General features: G+C 32.6%; 4 protein-coding genes across 4 annotated transcripts; 2 read left to right on the top strand and 2 right to left on the bottom strand.

Moving 5' to 3' along the window:
• Nucleotides 1-858: 858 nt before the first annotated feature.
• On the top strand, nucleotides 859-4562 carry LOC105774292 (nudix hydrolase 15, mitochondrial). The gene is made up of 4 exons (XM_012596739.2): nucleotides 859-1305; nucleotides 2527-2669; nucleotides 3393-3512; nucleotides 3962-4562. The coding sequence occupies exons 1-4, from the start codon at nucleotides 984-986 to the stop codon at nucleotides 4190-4192; spliced, it is 816 nt and encodes a 271-aa protein (XP_012452193.1). The 5' UTR covers nucleotides 859-983; the 3' UTR covers nucleotides 4193-4562.
• Nucleotides 4563-5976: 1414 nt separating this feature from the next.
• LOC105773520 (nudix hydrolase 15, mitochondrial) lies at nucleotides 5977-7948 on the top strand. Its single transcript, XM_012595496.2, has 4 exons — nucleotides 5977-6233; nucleotides 7114-7256; nucleotides 7346-7465; nucleotides 7556-7948. The coding sequence occupies exons 1-4, from the start codon at nucleotides 6023-6025 to the stop codon at nucleotides 7775-7777; spliced, it is 696 nt and encodes a 231-aa protein (XP_012450950.1). The 5' UTR covers nucleotides 5977-6022; the 3' UTR covers nucleotides 7778-7948.
• On the bottom strand, nucleotides 7910-10538 carry LOC105773519 (magnesium-chelatase subunit ChlI, chloroplastic). The gene is made up of 3 exons (XM_012595495.2): nucleotides 10292-10538; nucleotides 10044-10159; nucleotides 7910-9033 (listed from the first exon to the last, which is right to left on the bottom strand). Exons 1-3 carry the CDS (start codon nucleotides 10395-10397, stop codon nucleotides 7981-7983), a joined length of 1275 nt encoding a protein of 424 aa, XP_012450949.1. The 5' UTR covers nucleotides 10398-10538; the 3' UTR covers nucleotides 7910-7980.
• A 3682-nt stretch (nucleotides 10539-14220) lies between these two features.
• LOC105774244 (protein trichome birefringence-like 38) lies at nucleotides 14221-20652 on the bottom strand. The gene is made up of 5 exons (XM_012596662.2): nucleotides 20219-20652; nucleotides 19964-20135; nucleotides 16977-17152; nucleotides 16738-16896; nucleotides 14221-15141 (listed from the first exon to the last, which is right to left on the bottom strand). The coding sequence occupies exons 1-5, from the start codon at nucleotides 20539-20541 to the stop codon at nucleotides 14850-14852; spliced, it is 1122 nt and encodes a 373-aa protein (XP_012452116.1). The 5' UTR covers nucleotides 20542-20652; the 3' UTR covers nucleotides 14221-14849.
• Between the last annotated feature and the right edge of the window lie 218 nt (nucleotides 20653-20870).

Genomic DNA, 20870 nt, shown 5'->3' with positions numbered 1-20870 from the left:
TTTAGCAAGTGAAGACGAAGGTTATACAATATCGGTTTAGTTCATGTTATATAATTTTACATTTATTGAACTTGACAATTATTCCCATACTGAGGTATGAACTTTTTTTTGTCCAAGTTAGTCATTAATATGTCCTTGAAAACCTTAAAATTCAGTTACCAATGAGAACAATTGTCAAGTTCAAACTCTAATATTTAAATAATTACTAAGCTTAAGGACTAAGTTGAATAAGAAAAAATTAATGCCACAATGCGGAAACAGTTGCATAATTTAAACTATGACTGACTTAAATGATAAAAGAACCTCTCTAGTCACTCTCAATTTCAAAATTGGGTAAATTAGTCCCTCTAAAAAAATCAATCTTCATTGAAATTTACATAATTAACTACATCATTCTTAGTAGAGGGCCCAGAAAAAAATTTTGGCCCGCCTCCTAGGCTCGGGCCCGGCCCAAAATATGGGCCTAAAATTTTGTCCATGCCTGGCCTGGGAATAAAATCTTAAGCCCGAGCCCGACCCGGCCCGGCCCATTTTTAATAAACACCAAAAAAATATTTTAAAAATAAAAAAATAAAAATAAAAGTATTTTAAAAATATTTTAAAATTAAAAAATAAAAAATATATATTTATTAAATTCGGGTCATGCCCGGGCCAAAAAAGTGGTGCCAGAGGCCCGGAAAACGGGCCTCATTTTTTTGCCCAAACTCATATTTCGGACCTACATTTTTATCCGAACTCTCCCATATTTTGGACGGGCCGTCAGGCTGGGCCGGGCCGCCGGCCCATAGACACCTCTAATTCTTAGTTAGTCACTTTCAAAATCGAGTTTAATCGAGTTTGATTATGAGAGATTTTTGTATAGAAACGAATTCAATCCGAAATGAATTGTGATGGCACAATCAATAACTGATGATAGATGAGACACCTTTTATAAGAGCTACTTTTGCTATTAAGAAATTATCTTCAACAAAGGTTCCAAGCTTATGGCTTCATCAAGATCGTTGAACGGTGGATCACTTCCATTTTCATCACAAAGACTCTTAGCCTTAGCTCAACAGCTCAGTCATTACAAGCCTCCACCTTGTTCCTTGGACGACGGCGAGGAGCAGGAGCGAATCATCGAGAAAACCGTCGGAAAAGTTGTTTCACAAGTGGGTGTTCAAGAATCAGTGACCCCAATTGCCCAAAACCCTGAAAATTTTAAACCCAAAAGAGCTGCTGTTTTGATCTGTCTCTTTGAAGGAGATGCTGGGGATTTGCGTGTTATATTGACCAAAAGATCTTCGAGATTGACTACTCATTCTGGTTAGTTTTTTATTCTCTAATTAGTTTTTGTTGATGATTAGAAATGTTTAATGTTTAATGAAATTGTTTGCTAATTAGTTTCCTTGAAAAATCAGCTTTTGTTTGGTTTATTGGAAAATTTTGGAGGAAAATAGAATTACTTACTGGAATTGAGTTGAAGTAATGTTATTCATTGTTAGGAACCGAATTGAGTTACATAGCTGGAATTTTTTGGGGGGTTAATATAACTATTAATCTTGTAATTAGGTTAACTTTGATATTTGTACACTGAAATTGCAATTAGGTTCATTTTGATACTTGAACTTGCAACTAGGTTCCACTTGATCCCTAAGCTTGGATTTCATTAGAGTGCCACTTCATCAGACTTTTACATTTATAGACCTAGTTGCAAAGTTTAGGTACTAAAGTGGACCTAATCCTCAAGTTCAGGAACTAGAAGTTATATTAACTTTTGTTTTTGGTACCCCTGTTTGGTTAGAGAGAAAATTCAAGCCATAGAAGAAAGTATTGAACTTAATCATTTGAGTTTTTAGTTTCATGCATGTGTGAGTCTCACTGGTTTAGATTTAGATTTTCATTTATTTTGTTAGTGTTAGAAATCAACTAAGGTTATTAAGGAGAAAATAAAATTAAGATGGAGTTTGTATCTTTGATTGTGATATAATCAAATGGTTTTAGTCAATAGAAAGAAAAAAGAATATATATATATATATTTGAGTTTTATATTTTGACAGTGTTTCACTTCATTTCACTTACTTGCTTCATTTTCAGTTAAGTGAAGCATTATCTATAGATACTTGAGTTGATGAAAAATCAGTACTATAGAAGCCCCTATACTAGGAGTTAAATTGTATTTTCCCTTTTTACTCAAAAAAATGGGCAATTTAGTCTCCGTATATTAGATTAAAGAGCAAACCGGTCTTTTCTATTAAAAATTTCTTCCATTTCTACTGTTAAAAACTGGCGTAGCTGATAGAATAACTAGATAATTACATGTGCTGATGTACAAGGACTAGTTTTTAACAGTAAAAATTGATGGAATTTTTAACAGAAGGATTAGTTTGCTCTTTGATCCAACATATAGGGACTAATTTTACACTTATTGAATAGAGGGGGAAAACTGCAATCCCATTCTTAGTACAACAGCCTCTATGTTACTTCTACCGATTGATGATATATTGTGGGACTTAATTGCTTGTTTTTTCGGGTACTTTGTTGCAGGGGAAGTTTCATTGCCAGGTGGGAAAGCAGAGGAGGGTGACAAAGATGATATCGAAACAGCCACTCGAGAGGCTAAAGAAGAGATCGGGTTGGACCCTTCACTTGTGAATATCGTAACGGTTCTCGAACCATTTTTGTCCAAGGTATCGAACTATTTCTTCCAAGCTCATTTAGCTTCTTCATAAACCACAACGACACTCGTTTTGATTTCAAATTGTTCTCATTTGGGATGGTAATGCTTGTTGGAAGCTCAAACTCGAATTTTCTTGTTGGACGGTAGTCTTGGTGTCGATGACTTAAAAAGCTTGATACTCGAACCCGAGACTAAAAGCAACAAACACTCTCGGTAATGTGGGAGTTGTTTAAGAATGACACAAAATTCATTGGCTAAAGGTTGCAATACGAAGTTGTTATTGACTGTGTAAGGGCGAAGCTAGCAATTTTTTTTAGGGGGGCCGAGATTAAGTTTTATATTACACCCTTGTATTAGATTATATCTTGATGCTTTTCAAAAGGATTAAATTGAAATTCTAACATTTTGGGAGCCAAACTATAACTTTACTATATATTAACTTAAAATTTTTTTACTTTAGGGGGACTAAAGCCCTAATTTTCCATTTTGAGGGGATCGGGCCCCTGCCTAGCTGCCTCCCTTTGCCTCAATCTTTCGGTTTTAATGTATGTTATCCAAACTCAAGGCTGAGTGTGGACACAAGTATGTGTTCAATACGGATATACTTTGCATACGTTGGTAAGTAGGGACTTTACGAAAATAAGAAGTTGGAGGTAGGCTAAAATCATATACGAAGCATGGCATTAGCTTTGTCTTTCAGCTCTCCCATTGAAAATTTCGGTTTTCCACGCAGCATCTCCTCAGAGTAGTTCCGGTCATTGGCATACTTACCGACAAAAAGGCATTCAAGCCAACACCAAACCCCGCAGAAGTCGACGAAGTATTCGATGCTCCCCTAGAAATATTCATTAAGGTACACCTTCTTTTAGTGAAAGTATCATGGAAACTCCTATATTAGGAGGCAAATTGCATTTTGCTCCTTTACTAAAAAATAGACAAATTAGTCCATATATGTTATACCAAAGAGTAAATGGTTTTTTTTTGTTAAAAATTTCATCAATTTCTACCATTAAAAATTGGCATGGCTAACGTGTACCTCATTCTGAAGTACAAAGCCCAAACATTAGAAGTGGATGAAATTTTTAATAGGACTAGTTTGTTCGTTGGTTTAACGTACAAAGACTAATTTGTTCTTTCTTTTTTTAGTAGAGAAAGCAAAATGCAGTCCGAATTATAATATAAAGGCTTTCATGATACTTTTATCGCCCTCTTTTCTCTCTTTTCAACTATCACCACTCGTATAATCCTTTATACCCTTTGGTAAAACCTTGTACAAATTGTACGAATTTACATAAATTCCAGGACAAAAACCGAACCGAGGAAGAAAGAGAATGGATGGGGGAGAAGTATTTGCTTCACTTCTTTGAGTATGAAACTGAGAAGGAAAAAAGGAAGTATATAATATGGGGTTTAACTGCTGGGGTTCTGATAAGAGCTGCTTCATTAGTTTACCAGCAACCTCCTGCTTTTTTGGAACAAAATCCCAAGTTCAAGTTCCCTAAAATCGTTGACAGAAATACCGTCATGCGGTAAATGAAAGTATGAGAAGTCAGTTGAATCACAAGTGAAGTGACAAAAGATATATGTTCGAGTTTTTAATTGATATTAGTCTCGAGATCGATTTCTAGATGATCTTAAATGAAAGTACGAGGAGTCGGTAGAATCATAAGTGAAATGACAAAAGATATATATTCGAGTTTTTAGTTGACATTAATCTCGAGATTGATCTCTAGACGATCATTTGGACTCGGGTCCAAGGGGTTGTGTAGGAAGAGAAAGGAAACAAAACATAATAGATAGATAAAATTAGGAAAAGGAAGTAATTTATTATAATATATATTTTTAACTTATAGCACTGAAATAAAATAATTTATTATGAGAAAGGTGAAAATATTATTTTTAACTTTGATTTTACTTAATATTTTATTTTTATAAAATTATTATCGTGAGCTATTATTGTCAAAAGTGATAATATGGATTTTTTTATTGTGATTATTCGGTCATGTATTCAATTAATAACATTATAAAAGTGAAGGATCAAATTATATTAAATTTTAATTTTTTTTAAGATATCATTATTTTTCTTTACTGAAAATATATATTATTATTCAATTCAATTAATTTTAAAACATTTAAAATTTTATCCAATTAAATATTAGTATTTTAGAATCCAAATTAGCTAATACTCTCTAATGTTCAAAATTATTTATTATTATTATTATTTATCATTTCGATTAATAAAATTAAGTTTAGATCGTAAAATGGAGATAGAAATTTATGTTTATACTAAAAAATATGATTAATATAAAAAAGAATAATAATAATACATGGATTATATTAGTATAATAAACGTTTTTTTAGTTTTTAATATTTTTATTAAAATTTGCCAACTTCATTTAAAGAAAATTCAAATAAAGTAATTATGCATTTCTAACTAAATAACATTAATTCATTTATGAGCCCAAAAAGTAGATTATACAATCCATATTATGTGTGTTATTGGACTTGAAGGTTGGTATAATTGTGGTCTTAATCCCACTACTCTGTTGAAATTATAAATTTAATGTATCTAATTTAATTTAATATAATTTATTTCCACTACTTTTATAATCTTATTAATAAATTCGAATCGGTAACCTTGTTATCTTTTTTTACCATTAAAACGCTCACGGAAAATTTCCATTGTTGTTTGGTCACACAATCAAGAGCGTGGAACTTCAATCAACCATATTCAAATAATAATAATTTTAAATGTTAGTAGAATGTTCAAGGTTGTTTAAAAAAAAAATTGGTCAAAATATGCTAGAAGTCTCTATACTCATTGCACATTTGAAGGAATTTAGTCCTTCTATTTTTCAGATTAAAAATGTAAGTCCAATTGTTTAAACTATCAATTTTTTTTGTTAAATTCAAGTTCCATTACAAACTCATTTCTTTTATTACATGACTACCGAGTGAGTGGTTGCTTATTGTAATATCAGTAAATTTAATAGAAGAATTTGAAATTTGAAATCTGAAAAGTACAATGACTAAATTCCAAATATACTGAAGAATGGAGCATATTTTAACCCAAAAATAAATCTATATCATCACTTTAGCAACAGCAAATAACCGTGTTATCAAATTGGATTTACTAATATCATTATAAAATAAATAAAAAAATCAAATCATGCCAAATTGAAGTAGAAGAATTGAAATATCAAATATAAATTATAATAGAGGGACTAAATCCAAAATAATACCTTTTTAACTTTCAACTACCCCTCATAATTGAAGAGTCAATTAATGGCTGCTATTTGGAGCAATAAAACATCAACAATAACAAAGTCGAATCAACAGACAAAAAAACAAAAAACAAACATCATGGGTTCTTACAAGGATCCAAATCATGGATCTGATGATGTTGTTGAAAACTTAGTTCAAAGGCTTCGGCTTTATAAACCAACACCAGTTTCTGATGAAACACAGTTTTCCGTTAAAAGAGCAGCTGTTCTTGTCTGTATTTTCCAAGGCAACAATGGTGATCTTCGTGTCATCCTCACCAAACGTTCCTCTTCTCTGTCCTCTCACTCAGGTAAATATATATATATATAGGTTAAATTTCGTTATTAGTCCCTGTGCTATGTATAAGTTGTAGACTTTAATTTGGTTATCCTTGAAGTTTTCGAATTTTGAAATGGTTAAAATATGCCATAGGTCTATGTACTCTTCCCAAATTTGGAATTTAGTCCTTGTACTTCTACTTTCAGGGATTTAGTCTCTCTAGATTTTAAAATTCTAAATTTGTTGGTGTGACATTTTAGAATTAAAAGAATATTCAACAGGTAGCAATGTAACTTGAATTTAACAAAATAATCTTAATAGAGTTAACAATTGAATTTGAATTTTGATAACTAAAAAGTAAATGGACTAAATTCTTAGAAATAAAAGTATAGGGACTGAATTTCAAATTTGGAAAGAGTGCAGGGACCTATGACAGATTTTAACCTCTTGAAATTTTTGTCAATGTCTAAACCATAGCTATTTTATTCAGTTATCATGTTTCCAAAATCTGATGCAATAAACGTATTATCACATACGACAACTTTTTATTTTCACGTATTACTAAAAAACCAATTAACAGATTTAATTGTTGTTTGCGTAAAAATTAAAATTTCAAAAGTCGAAAAAATATAAGGACTAAGAATGATCAAATTGGAAAAATATGGATCAAATTTATAACTTTATACATAGTTCATGACTAATAGTAGATTTAACGGGGTGGGGACTAAATTAGCCAATTAAAAAAGTACAGTGACTAAAATTGACAAATTCAAAAAGTATAAAGATTAAAATTGATCAAAGTACAAAGATTAAATTCACAACTTATGCAAAGTACAAGGACTAATAGTAGAATTTGACCATGCATGTACGTAGAGTTGTGATGTTCATAAAGTGTTTGATTTTATTTCTAGGTGAAGTTGCATTGCCTGGTGGGAAACAAGAGGAAACTGATATTGATGATATACAGACTGCATTGAGAGAAGCCAAAGAAGAGATTGGCTTAGAACCTTCACTTGTCAGTGTTGTCACTGTCCTTGAACCGATTGTCACCAAGGTCAATTTCCCGACATGTTCATGTTTTCATGCTTTTCGTTTTTCCGATCTTTTCCGAGCTTTAATGTTAGAACTTGTTTCCGTCCACAGCATCGTATGATCGTCGTCCCTGTAGTGGGTATATTATCAGATACAAAGGCGTTCGATCCTTGTCCATGTGCAGACGAAGTGGAAGCGATATTTGACGCTCCTTTGGAAATGTTTCTCAAGGTATATTAATTCTATTTTGAGTTCCGAGTCAAAGGATTCTCATGGCTTTCGCAAATAATTTTGGGTTTTATGTTGTTTTATCTAACACAGGATGAAAACCGATGGGCGGAAGAGAAAGAATGGAAGGGAGAAAAGTATTTACTTCATTACTTCGATTACGAAGCGGAAAACGGGAAGTATTTGATATGGGCATTCACTGCAGGAGTCTTGATTAGGGTCGCTTCGATAGTTTACCAACGGCCACCGGCTTTTTTAGAGCTCCGGCCGAGATTTTGGGATATGGCTATTACCGGAGACATCCCTAAGCCGTGAATTCATAGCTTTCTTTGCAACTATTACACTGAAGATTGATTTTGTTTTTCACGAATAGGATCAGAAAATGTAATTTCCTGTGAAAAACTGAACACGGGACTATTTTATATGTTCATGGAAGAACATCATTGCTATATCATCAAATTCAAATGTCTACTTCTTATATTGAAAGAGAGACTAGCTAAATACATGCATTTTTTTTCTTAGCTAAAAACCTCGTAGAATTTCTCAATAACAAGTAAACCGGAGTCAATCGACTCCAAAGGATCCTTACGAAGGCGGTGTCGCAAACAGTTCGGTATAACGGTGGCGATATCTTCTGCAGTGACACAGTCTCTTCCTTTTAGAGCAGCAAGAGCTTTCGCGGCTCTATTAGTCACGATATCTCCTCTCAATCCGTCGACATTCAACTCGGCACAAACCCGAGATATTTTAACCTTTAGATCTTGATCAATCTGAACCGAAGAAAGAGAACTCCGAGCCGAAGCAATCTGTTGTTGGAGCTTCTCTTGCTCTGCCTTGTAAGAATCCCGGAATTCTTTCGGGTTTTTGTCAAACCGAGCTCTTTCCTCCACGATCTTGACTCGGAGTTCAGCATCCCTTACGGTCCCGACTTGAGCATGCATTCCGAATCGATCAAGAAGTTGCGGTCTAAGCTCTCCTTCTTCCGGATTACCTGAACCAATTAGAATAAACCGTGCGGGATGCGAAATTGAAATACCTTCTCTCTCGACCGTATTCCAACCCGAGGCAGCAGAATCTAAAAGAACATCCACCAAGTGATCATCTAAAAGATTAACTTCATCAACATAAAGAATCCCACGATTTGCTTTAGCAAGAAGACCTGGCTCGAATGCTTTGACACCCTCAGTGAGGGCTTTCTCGATATCGATGGTTCCACATACCCTATCTTCGGTAGCACCTAACGGCAAATCGACCATGTTGATTTTAATCATCGTAATCATCAATTCCTCCCCTTTCGTAACCTTCTCTCTGACTTCTATACCCATTGATTCGGGATCTTCGGGGTCAGAATTATAAGGATCACCGAAAACAACCTTGATTTCAGGCAATAAATCGACCAAGGACCGAACAGTTGTGGATTTCCCTGTTCCTCTATCACCCATTATCATAACACCCCCGATTTTTGGATCAATTACATTCAATAATAGACATAACTTCATCTCATCTTGTCCCACTATTGCAGCAAATGGATACACTGGTCTTTGACTCTCTTTAGCACCAAGCTTCTGAGCCTACAAAATCATTCAAATTCAAAAACTATAATTATTTGTCAAGGGATTTTCGACTCTTTCAAGAGAAATCTTTGAAATGACGTTTGTTCGGAGCTGACAAACACCTTAACGGGTCGGTATTGTCCTGTCTCACGGCCACTTACCAATGGGACATAAGCATCCCCTCGCCTTTAAATGGCAACTAGGGGACAACACTAACCCGTTGAGGAGTTGATCAGCTCTAAACAAACAACACTCTGGAAACATTTACGGAAAGTGTTGGCCTCCCCTCAACATTGATTTCTTCAAATTTAAAAAATCATTAAAATTCAAAACATATAATTTACAATTTTGCTATTTATCGAGGGATTTCCCACTCTTTTGGAAAAATCTTCGAAGTGTTGTCCATCCAGAACCAACAAACGCCTTAACGGGTCAGTATTGTCCTGTCTCACGGCCACTTACCAATCGTATGTGAGCATTTGCGCGTGGTAGGGTTTAAACCCTTGCCTCTTAAATGGTAACTACAGGGCAACACCAACCCGTTGAAAGGTCCTTCAACTTTAAACTTTAAACAGACGACACATCGGAAACTTCTTTAAAAAGAATCGTGCCCCCGTCAACACTGTTTCCATCAAATACCCAAGGTGCCACTTTTATATCAAAAGATCCTATAAACAACCAAATGAATGTTTGATCTCAAGACAGCATGAAATACAGAAAAAGTTAATTAAAATTCCGACATTTGTTAAGGGATTTCCGACTCTTTCAGGTAAAGTCTTCGAGTGTCATCCGTCCATTCGGAATTATCCTATCTCACGGCTACTTACTAATGGGACATGAGCATCCACGCATGGTAGCCCCTTAAATGGTACCCCTTGAAGGGTCCATCAGCTTTAAACTAACAACACTTTGGAAACTTCTCCCTCAATACTGATTTCTTCAAATAACCCAAGGTGCCATCTTCATATCAGAAGATTCTAAGCAACCAAACAGCATGAACTATATATAAAGGGGTTAATTAAAATCACCTGTTGAACAGAGTTAATTTCACTGGCAACATTAGTAACTGCGATATGAAATTGCGGCTTTCCCTTCTTTCCTTGAATCCCAATCCCTCCATAAAACTTCTTCCAAGAACAAGACCCTAAAAAAACCAACATTAAAAACCTCAAATTTAAGTCCATACAAAAGAACCCAAAGCCAAAAACTAACATTTAAAACTGGGATTTTAACGATATAGAGTTAATTGGGGGGGGGGGTACTGAAATGTATGTACCGGTGTTAATGGAGATAGAGGGGATGACAAGCTTTGAGGAAGGGTAAATGAGTGACCCACAAGATGCTGAGATTGCGGCGGAGGATGGTCCTAGTATGGTAGCCATGGCGTTACCCTGTGTGCGTGTGTGAATGGCTTCGCAGCTTTATGGGATTGACACAGTTTCTTCTGTTGGTTTTCGGATAAGAAGAATTTTTATTCGTTGTTCCTCTTTACCTTTTAACTTTTTTTTTCCATTCGACTTTACTTTCCTCATCGGTTATTATTACATCATCCATATTATTCATAAATAATTTCAGTAAACTCCAAATTTCAGATCTCGACCTTCAACTTTAAATCTAAACCCTAAATTTTAAATCTTGAATCCCAAGTCATAAATTTCAACTCGAACATTAAACTTCAAACTTGAATCTCAAAAAACTTAAGGTTTAGGAGTTGAGTTCAAGATTTAAAATTCGGGTTAGAGATAAAAAATGTCAAATTATCTTCAACAAATTTTTTAAGTTTATGGCTTCATCAAGATCGTTGAACAGTGGATCACTTCCATTTTCATCACAAAGACTTTTAGCCTTAGCCCAACAGTTAAGTCATTACAAGTCTGAACCTGAACTTGAATTCAAACCCCAAACTTGAAACTCAAAATCTCAAATTTTGAACTCTAAAATTTGAATTCCAAACATTAAACTTCGAATCCCGAGTTGATGCTTGATTGAATCGTGATACCAACTTAGTCAAAAACTTAAATAATAGTATATATATATATATATATATATAAAACATCGCCATTTAAAAAGTATATATATAAATTGTGGCTTACATAGTATGATGTTGGGAGCAAAACAAAATCGGTTCAACCATCGGTTCTATTTTTTTTATCAATTTCAAGTAAAGAAAGATGAAACTTACATCCGTAGTGTGTTAGGGGATATCAAAATAAGATAATAGAAACCACTTTGGTTTTGGGTTGGTAGTTGGAGTTTTCTTACGCCCACAAGTGATTTGCATAATTATTGTTTTATACTATTTTGACACCTCTCCTTTAAGTCTTATATATCGAATCTTTACCAATCAAGACGTTCTTGACTCTGTGAACTCGTACCCTTTGCTGGCCTCTTAAGGACTCGAGCTCTCTACAAAGTTGGGGGGCAAAACGCCAACAGCAAGACAAGGTCGTATCTCCACCAATTAAGGTGTTCCAAATTTTATGAACCCGCACCCCTTGCAGGCCTCTTAAGGCACTCGAGCTCTCAGCGAAGTTGGAAGACAAAATCCTAACATCAAGATGAAATTGTATCTCTACCAATCAAGAAACTCTCTGACTTTGTGAACTCGCACCCCTGTGCAAAATTGAGGTACAAAATCCCAACACCGGAGCAACACCGATTTAGTCTCACAGTAATCAAGGACAATTTGAAACCTTCAAAATTTCCACAATCTGCAACTATGAATGATGCATATTAGATTTCACGTCATTCATGCTTTTCAAAGTTTCTTTTCTTCAATTTGATTGGTTAATTAAAAGCAACATTCACTTATATATGTACACATAATATATAGATATATATCATCTCTTACAATCTTGGACTTGTACGAGACAAAACCCACAAATGACTACCTTTCGATTTTACACATGCTTGGTATTAGTATTACATGCAGTTTCATTGTCCGAAACTCGCCTTCTTAATCAATACATTGAGGGAAACAAGCAAACTAGGTATTTTCGAGCATTGTTCATCGGCGATACCTCGGGGAAAGCGTACGAATTTAACGTACCGGTGATGGATGAGTACGCGATGAAGAACCCGGATGAGTCAAAACGCCGGAGTCCCGGAGGTCCTGATCCGAAGCATCACTGATCGGCAAACCGGTAGTATATATTGGCAAAAAAATAGCTATATAGTGTAATGTATGTAATATTCATCCTTTTCTATTTTTTGATATTATGTATGATCAAAGTTTGTGGCTGCCCCTTCCAATAATATTGTCTCCAAGGTTCGAACTTATGTTCTACCCTTAGAAGAGCAATATGCTTTACCGTTGCATCCAACCACTTGCTGGTTTATGGAATATAAGAAGTTAGCCCAATTATTCATAAACACTTGAACTTTAATTGCTGATTTTTGTTAATTTTATTGAATTGCTTATTTTTGCTATCGATTTGTATATAAATTACGAAAGTGTTGATTTTTAGGCCAACAATTAACAATAATGTTCAATAGTATTACTCAATTGGATTAGCGTTTCAATTTTCGTAAAGTACGAAAATTAAAGCAAATGGACTAACTTCTCAATTTTAACAAAATAAATGGATGAAATTCGTAATTAGACCCTATATCCATATCTAATACCCACACTTCGCATTTAAATTGAAGTAAGGTTAGGTCATATTTAGACCTATTAATTCTAACCCAAGCCCAAAATTTCGGTCTAATCAATCTTAATCTAAATCTAACCTAACTTGATTTGATGAATAATCCGAACTTGTCCTACGTGAATTAAAACATGATTTGATCAAGAAATAACACCAACACAAAATGAGTTAAATTTAGAATAACCATAACTTAACATGATTTGACCCGAAAACTCAATCGAAAGGAAAAAGAAAACTCAAATTACTTAAAGTGAAAATGACTTAAACCGAAAATGATTTGAAGGAATTTTAAAAATCCAAACAAACCCTATCCATAGTCAATATTTTGCCTAATGATTGACAGTGCAACATTTCACTTAGCAAATGCTTTAAGAAGATAGATGGCACTAGAGATGCTTGAGGAAGGATTTGAAAATAGTGAGAATGCTTTTTGTCAACATTGAATGGAGAAACGAAAAAGAGAGGTGCAGTGGTAATGTAATTTATATTTTTAGGGAGATAACTCGATTTTAAGTCATGGAGACGATATTATTGGAGAAGGATATTCACGAATTCTGAAAAAATTAACTTGGATAAACCGTAAAATAAATATGCAACTTTTTCCATTATAAGCTTAAAACTTTATATTTTATAAAAAGATCAAATCACAATTTTATCATTAACAAAATTTTCCCATTTTAAGAGGCGGGGGCAGGTCTTGCCCTTGCTAGTGTTTCGAGGTGTTTATGGGTTAGCCAAGTGAGTTCAGGTCAGACTCTTATACGGTATACACATGCTCAAGCCTGACTTGGAACATATACCTTAATTTTTATTCAAATTCATCTATATCTGTAAATAGTTATCCCAAATCTGTTTATTTTATTTTATTTTATCGAAATCTTAACATATTTTTTAATATTTATAGAAAAGAAAATTAGCATAATACAAACCTGAAAATGAACAAGCTCGTGCCTTGAATATTAAAGCCCAAATCCAACCCATATTTTAAACGGCTTAATTTTTGCTACCCAAATCCATTTTTCGAATTTTTTTTTTGTCTAAATCCTTCCTAAGCTTGAGCCGATAATTAAACATATCTACTAGTGCTATAAATATATGATATTATACAAACTTTTAGGTTTTTTTTAAGGAATAAATATCAAATTTATACATAAATTTTTATTTAATTTGCAATGTGATCCATAAACTTTGATTTGCATAATTATACATGTAGAACTTTAATTTTGATTTAATTATTCACATGAAACTTTGATATTGATTTAAAAATTTATTTTTCATATTGGATAAATATAATTATTTATATATAAAACGTAAAATGATTCTATATCGAGAATAATAATTCTAATTCCACCAAATTTTTCCACATGGAATAGTTATTCAAAGATTAAAATGTTATTTTTCTCCTACTTTGAACAATTATTTCTGGTTTTAAAAAATTACACTTTACATTTAATTTTGCCCCTCAAAGCCTACCAATCTTTTCTCCTATAATCACTACCACAACCAGATTTGAGCTTTTAGCATTGTCTTCAATGTACAATTATATGAAGAAATAAAAAGATTAAAACAAACATAGTCTTACTACAAATTTAACCCCTAAACTATATCGATTTTCCTATTTAGGTACCTAAAATATATTTTTTTTAATCCAAAATAGTACTTAAACTATTAATTTGATCTTATTTTACCCAAAAAAATGATGCCACACTCTTATTGGCCGGTATCGTGTTTTGGGAAAAAACGAGATGGAATTAATAGTTTAAATATCATTTTTGTTTAAAAAAAATTTAGGGATAAGGCAACATTTAGTCCCCGAACTTGACATTTTTTTCTCAATCTGGTTCTTAAACTTTTTTAAGTCTACATTAGTCTCTAAACTTGACAATTTTTTTTTTTTTAATTTTGGTCTTTGTGATGACGTGATACTCTAAGAATGTGTCATGCCATCACCTAATTTTTAGATGATGATATGGCACAATATCAAATGTCAAATCATCATATGGACCAAAACTGAAAAAAGTTGCCAAATTTCAAGACTAATGTGTACCATAAAAAGTTTCCAAATTCAACGACTAAATGTTGCTTCATCCCGAAACTTTAGGTACCTAAATGAGAAAAGTGATATAATTTGAGGGTCAATTTTGCAGTTAAGCCCCATATTTATTACCTAAAAGTGGATCAATTTTTTCACACAAGCAGAGCAGCATATAAAAGCTGGTTCCATGAATCAGGCAATCCAGGGAGACACCAATGGCTACAATCGTTCCCGGAATGATCCCCGCTGTAAGTGGAGGGATGAGCATCTTTTCTCAGCTGCGACAACGTCGTAATGTCGAGCAAGTAAACCGGTTTCATCATCTTCCTAAGGATTGTGTTGACGATGGCGGAGGCCGGCGGGGCACCGACCGGGTATTTAGAGCCTGATAATGGCTGTAATTCTCCATTGCAGCTCCTTTTTGGTTGGTTCCATTCCCTGCCCCTGGTTTTTCATTCAACACAATCAACAAAATTTTGTAAATAGTTAATAAGGATAAAGAATTTATGTTAGAGGGGTCAAAATAAAATAAAATTATAAATATTTGAAGTTAAAATAAATTATTTTTTAGTTATTTATAAATTATAAATCTTTAGTCTAAGTTTGAATATATTTCGATTTAAAATCGGTGCATTTTAGTAATTATTATACCACTTATGTCGGGATAGGTCGAGTTTAGGTATTGGGATCAAGATGAGATCGAGGTGAGGAAAAAACCATTTGTCCCGCTTTGTTGACAATGTCATCTCTACGGGGCAGATTATTTTTTTGTCGACCTCGATATATACCAACATAACTTGATCCCGACCTAGCCTAGAATTAAATATTATTTTACATGTCTCGAACTTGATCAAAAAATTAAAATTATACTCGACTCTGACCCAATATGCCATAATTTTAATTTTTTTATATTTTTTAATCAAAATAAAATAATAATTTTTGGTGATACTATTCATTTGTTTTTTTATGTGTAATTATGCTAAAGCAAATATTAATATATATTTTATTAATATTGAGGTAAAAAGAGATTAATATTATATAAGTGTATTTTAATAATTATCTCAAGACGAATGGTTTTTTCTAAACTCAACCTCAACTTGATTTATTGAAAATTTTGATCCATCCTTATCCTACCCCGAACCCAACTTTAAGAAAAAAATCTAACCCTATTGATTGAGTAAAGTCGGAACCCATCAAGTTCGAGTTTTTTTGTCATCCCTACTCTCAGAATCTATTCTCTCTCTTTGCTCAGAAAAAAAAAAAAACTAGAAAAATCAAGAAAAACAATGCAGGGGATGTAACAATAATAGTTTTGGCCCCTCTCAATTATCAATAATTCAATTTAAACCTTTTTAAAAAAAAATTTAACAATCTCATTTTATAAGTTCTGATCATATCTACTCTTTTTGACACGATGCTTATAGCCCCTCCTCAACCCATAAATAGGAGAATAATGCACTTCAACACACTCAAACCTAGACCTATTCATGGGTTGGGCTACCTGCCCAGGCTCGAAGGTCTACTCGAATTTTGGGAGGGTTTGAGCAAAAATATTAAGCCCGAAAAGTGGGTTTGGGTAAAAAAATTAGGCCCGTTTAAAATATGAGCTGGACTCGGGCTTAAATATTCAAAGCCCGAGCCCAGCCTAGCCAGCCCCGTTTTAAGTTTATAATACTTTATATTATGTAATTTAGAACACATTAAAAAAATAAATCTGTACTAAATATATAATACTATTCTAATGTAAATATTAAAATAATGTTAAGATGACTATATAAAAAATTTTAAAAAATAATATGGGCGTATCTAAAATGGACTTAGATTAGCTTTTTACAAATATAAACGGGTTTGGATAAAATTTTAGACTCAAATTTTAAATTAAATCGAATTTAAATAAACACAAAATATATTAATGTCATGTTTAAACCCCACTTGACGTGACTAATGAATAACCCACGTATTTCTGTAGTGGAAGTCACTCGTAACTTCATAAACTTATAAAACTATATATATATATATGTATAAAGGTTTAAAACTCACTCGTAATGGGTGGGAGAAATGCCTTGAAAAAAGACCTTGGTCTTGGTAGTGTCAACATTGGTGTCAACCCACTTAGCCCATGTGCTTAGCCCTTTGTAATATGCTAGAAGTCGGTTCATGTCTTTGTGTAATGCTGATCCATCTCTAATATAATCCCATCTATAGGCAAAAAAAACAAGTTTAATTATTATAATAATTTATTATTTAAAGGGAAAATAAAAAGGAGAAGGATATCGTACGCTTGAGATTTGCCTTTGTGAGTCCACCAATGCCAGCTGTTGAAAATCAGAACGTCCATTCCTTTCCATGCTTTGCCGCCATTGATAGAGTTTAGATGAAGCACTGCACCTACTTTTTCTCTAACTATATCCACTAAGTATGGTGTTCTATATACATATAGGGTCACTCCATATTCCTGCATATATAGGGAAGCCATGAAATTAATTTCTTTTAGGGAGAAAAGTGCAATATTGCCATTATACATGTCCCTTAAACCTTTGCCTTGTATGAAATAGAAATTTGATTTTTTTTTAGAATGAAATTGTTGATGTAACATTAAACTATTAAAAAATGGGTACAGATGACATGACGTCACTGTTTCATACAATCATTTCCCGTTGTATTCATTAATCATTTGTCTACACAAGCGTTTTAGCTCTCAAAAATAGAAAAGTTATTGTTCGATCACCCTTTGAAAATATTTTTTTTTGGTTTAATCTTTCAATTTATAAGTTAATATAAAATACAAATGACATGGCACTTTGATATTATGCCACATCATCACTTAAAATTTTAAAATTATAATTTTTAATAAAATTTTCAAATAATGACATGATATAATCTCATAATTCCATCTCATTTACACCTTAATATAATCTAATTCCAAGGACTAAATTGAAAGGAAAAGGACGGGCAAATTTTAAAGTTAATATGGAAGAAAATACAAAACCAATATGAAAAAATTATCAAATTCAAGATTAAATATTACATTATTTACTCTTGTAAATTATCATGTCAAATATTATTTTTTGGGTAAACTACACTCATGGTCACTTTTGTTTATCTTAGGTTACATTTCAGTCATTTATGTTTGATATGTTACGTTTTAGTCACTTACGTTATTGTGTTGTAACATTTTAGCCACTGAGCCGTTAATTGTCGTTAACGGTATAATGGTAAGCTGACGTGGCACGTTAAATCATCATTTCAAATAAAAACTTTAGGTTAAATTATACAATTGGTCCCCATAATTTTTCATTTTGAGCAATTTAATTCTTTTATGTTCTTTTAACTTTCTTTCTTTTTTTTCCTTTTTTTTTTCCATTCTCTTCTGCTTCTCCCTCTATTTTTCTACCTTCTTTATTTCTTTTAACATACCAGAAAGTCGAATTAGTAGTGAAGAAAGAAGCATGGCATGGGTTTATGGGTTTTGGTTATAGGGTTTTGGTTATAGGCAAATGATGACAGTCGACTTCCTACTTCTTTTTTCATTGTCAATTCGACTTCCTAATATGTTAAAAGAAATAAGAAAGGTATGAAAACAGAGGGAGAAACAAAAGAGAATGGAAAAAAAAGAGGAATGTTTAAAGAACATAAAAGAAAGAAAATTAAATTACTTAAAACGAAAAAAATATGGGGATCAATTGTATAATTTAACCGAAAATTTTGTTTGAAATGATGATTAAACGTGCCACATTAGCTTACCGTTACACCATTAACGACTCAGTGACTAAAATGTTACAACATGATAACGTAAATGACTAAAACGTAACATTTCAAACATAAGTAACTAAAACGTAACATAAGGTAAACAAAAGTGACCATGGGTGTAGTTTACCCTTATTTTTTTGGTGAATTACAAAAGGAAAGTAAAACTTAACACGACTAGTATAACTCAAATCCAAACCACGTCTAAAACAATAAACACCCTAATTATGAAGTCAACACAGTATTTTCAAAACACATGCATAGCTAATTAATGTTTGTTCAACTAGTTGCGTCTACGTCGTAGCTATTTAATGCCATTCAATTGGTTGCTTCTATTTTTCGTTTCGCATTAAATAATTAATTATTTGTTAGTGGATAATGTCGGGTAATGTGAACTATATATAATATTACTACTACAGCATCAATAATGATTAGGTAAATTACACTCAAGATCATTAAATTATCAGTAAATTTACGTTTTAGTCATTTAATTTTAAAAAGTTATAAAATAATTATTTAACTACTCAAAAGTGTTCATTTAAGTCACTAATATGTTAAGTTTTTGGGTTTTTAAGCTTAGCTAGCGAGCTTCAAACGTCAATTTGACGATCAATAGGGTAGATCAATACCCATCAACAAGTAGACAAATATTTCTTAGATTAAAACTGATGTAACAGTTAGAGTTAGAGGTTAGAGAAGAAAGTTATTTAAAGTTTAATTCGTAGATTTGTAATGTTTAAACTGTAGAAGAAAAGGAAAATAAGAGTTTCGAATTAGTACAAGCAATGCAAACACAAAAGGCTTTAACAACCCAATAATTTAAATAAAAACTTTCGAATATTTTAAAATCGAGTGACTAAAATATAAACTTACTAATAATTTAATGACCTCAAATACAATTTACCCAAATCATCATTAATAATAAGAAAACAGGTTGTCAGTTCACTTAAAAGGCTGTCTGCAAGTGGTGTATGAGAATGATTCCTTTAAGAAACCATGCAATGAATTTAAGCATTGATTTTCTCAATTATATTCTTTACATGCCAAAATAATAATAATAAAATAAGATACTGACAGAAAATAATATAAATATCAAAAAATTAAAAATTTGATTTAATCCTTTAAAATTTATAAAGATAGAGGCTATTAAAATGGTAAAATTGTATTTTTACTATCGTAAAAATTACAATTTAATTTTACTCATGGATGAAAATAGATAAAATTTTTATCGAACGATTGATTTCTTCTAAGATCTAACGATAGAGATTAATTTACTCTCTTTTAAATAAAAATAATAAAATGTAATCCAACTCTTAATACAAAAGCTTTCATAATATTTATACCCTTCTTACGATTAAAACTTTATGTTAATCCCTCAAGGTTCAAGCTTCGAGTTCGGATATAAACATTATCATCCCTAATTATAATGTAAGCTTTGATTGTGAAAAACACGAATGGTAAAAATAAATTATTTTATGTAAGAAAAATGAAAAACATTTAAAAGAAAAAGAAAACTCACCTCAAAATTAACAAAAGACAAAGGGTCCCTTCTGACATACGTGGTCTTGGAATTGGGCACCGACGCATGAATCATACAAACCAACGATTCCCACATGTTCAAACTCAGCGAGTCACCCACAAACATTATTTTCTTTCCCCTCCATTTTCCCAGAAAACTCGCTCCATTAAATCTACCAAACCAAACACCAAACGATACTAAAAAATCCAAGCTCAAAAACCCAAAAGAAATGGTTGTTTTATCAGTTCACATTACCTTGGCAAGCTACAAGCATCAGGTTTCCAAGCATATTTAAGATACTGTTTATCAGGTCGGCCATGGCAATCAAATTCAGGATCTACAAAAGGACATTTAGAAGGAAGATAAAAAGGGTAAGAAGGATCGAAAACCCATTTCCCTTGAAACAAATTGCATCCCTTCATTAATAATCTACTCTCATTGTATTCACTTGCATTTGTTTCTTGAATGAAATCAAGAGAAGCTATAAAGAAGAAGAAGAAGAAGTAGAATGAGATTTGGGAATTGAAACCCATTTTTGGGGGGGGGGGGAGATTTTTGAGAGTTTCTTTTTTGGACATGAAGAGAAAATAAAATTTGGTGTAGACCCAGTGTTTATATAGAGTGGGAAAAGGGAGTAACAGTGGGTGTAGGGGTGACAGTAATAAAGGAGAAAGAGAGAAAAGGGCTGCTTTGTGGATTCATGGCAATTGGAAATTATGTATCTATTGATATGATTAGGGGAGAAATCTTTCGGGGAATTTTGTGCGTCAGTGGCGCAATCATAAATTTCTTTTCCGGAATTAAATTACATATTTTTATGAATTTTATTATTTCAATGTTTTATATTTTTATATTTTTTAAATAATTAAATTAAATTTTTATTATCTTTAGGTTAAAGTATAATTTT

The sequence above is a fragment of the Gossypium raimondii genome, chromosome 6 (assembly GCF_025698545.1).
Source record: "Gossypium raimondii isolate GPD5lz chromosome 6, ASM2569854v1, whole genome shotgun sequence".
NCBI lineage: Eukaryota > Viridiplantae > Streptophyta > Magnoliopsida > Malvales > Malvaceae > Gossypium > Gossypium raimondii.
Note: the sequence above shows the minus strand (reverse complement) of the source record. Positions and strands in the feature narration are given on the sequence as shown.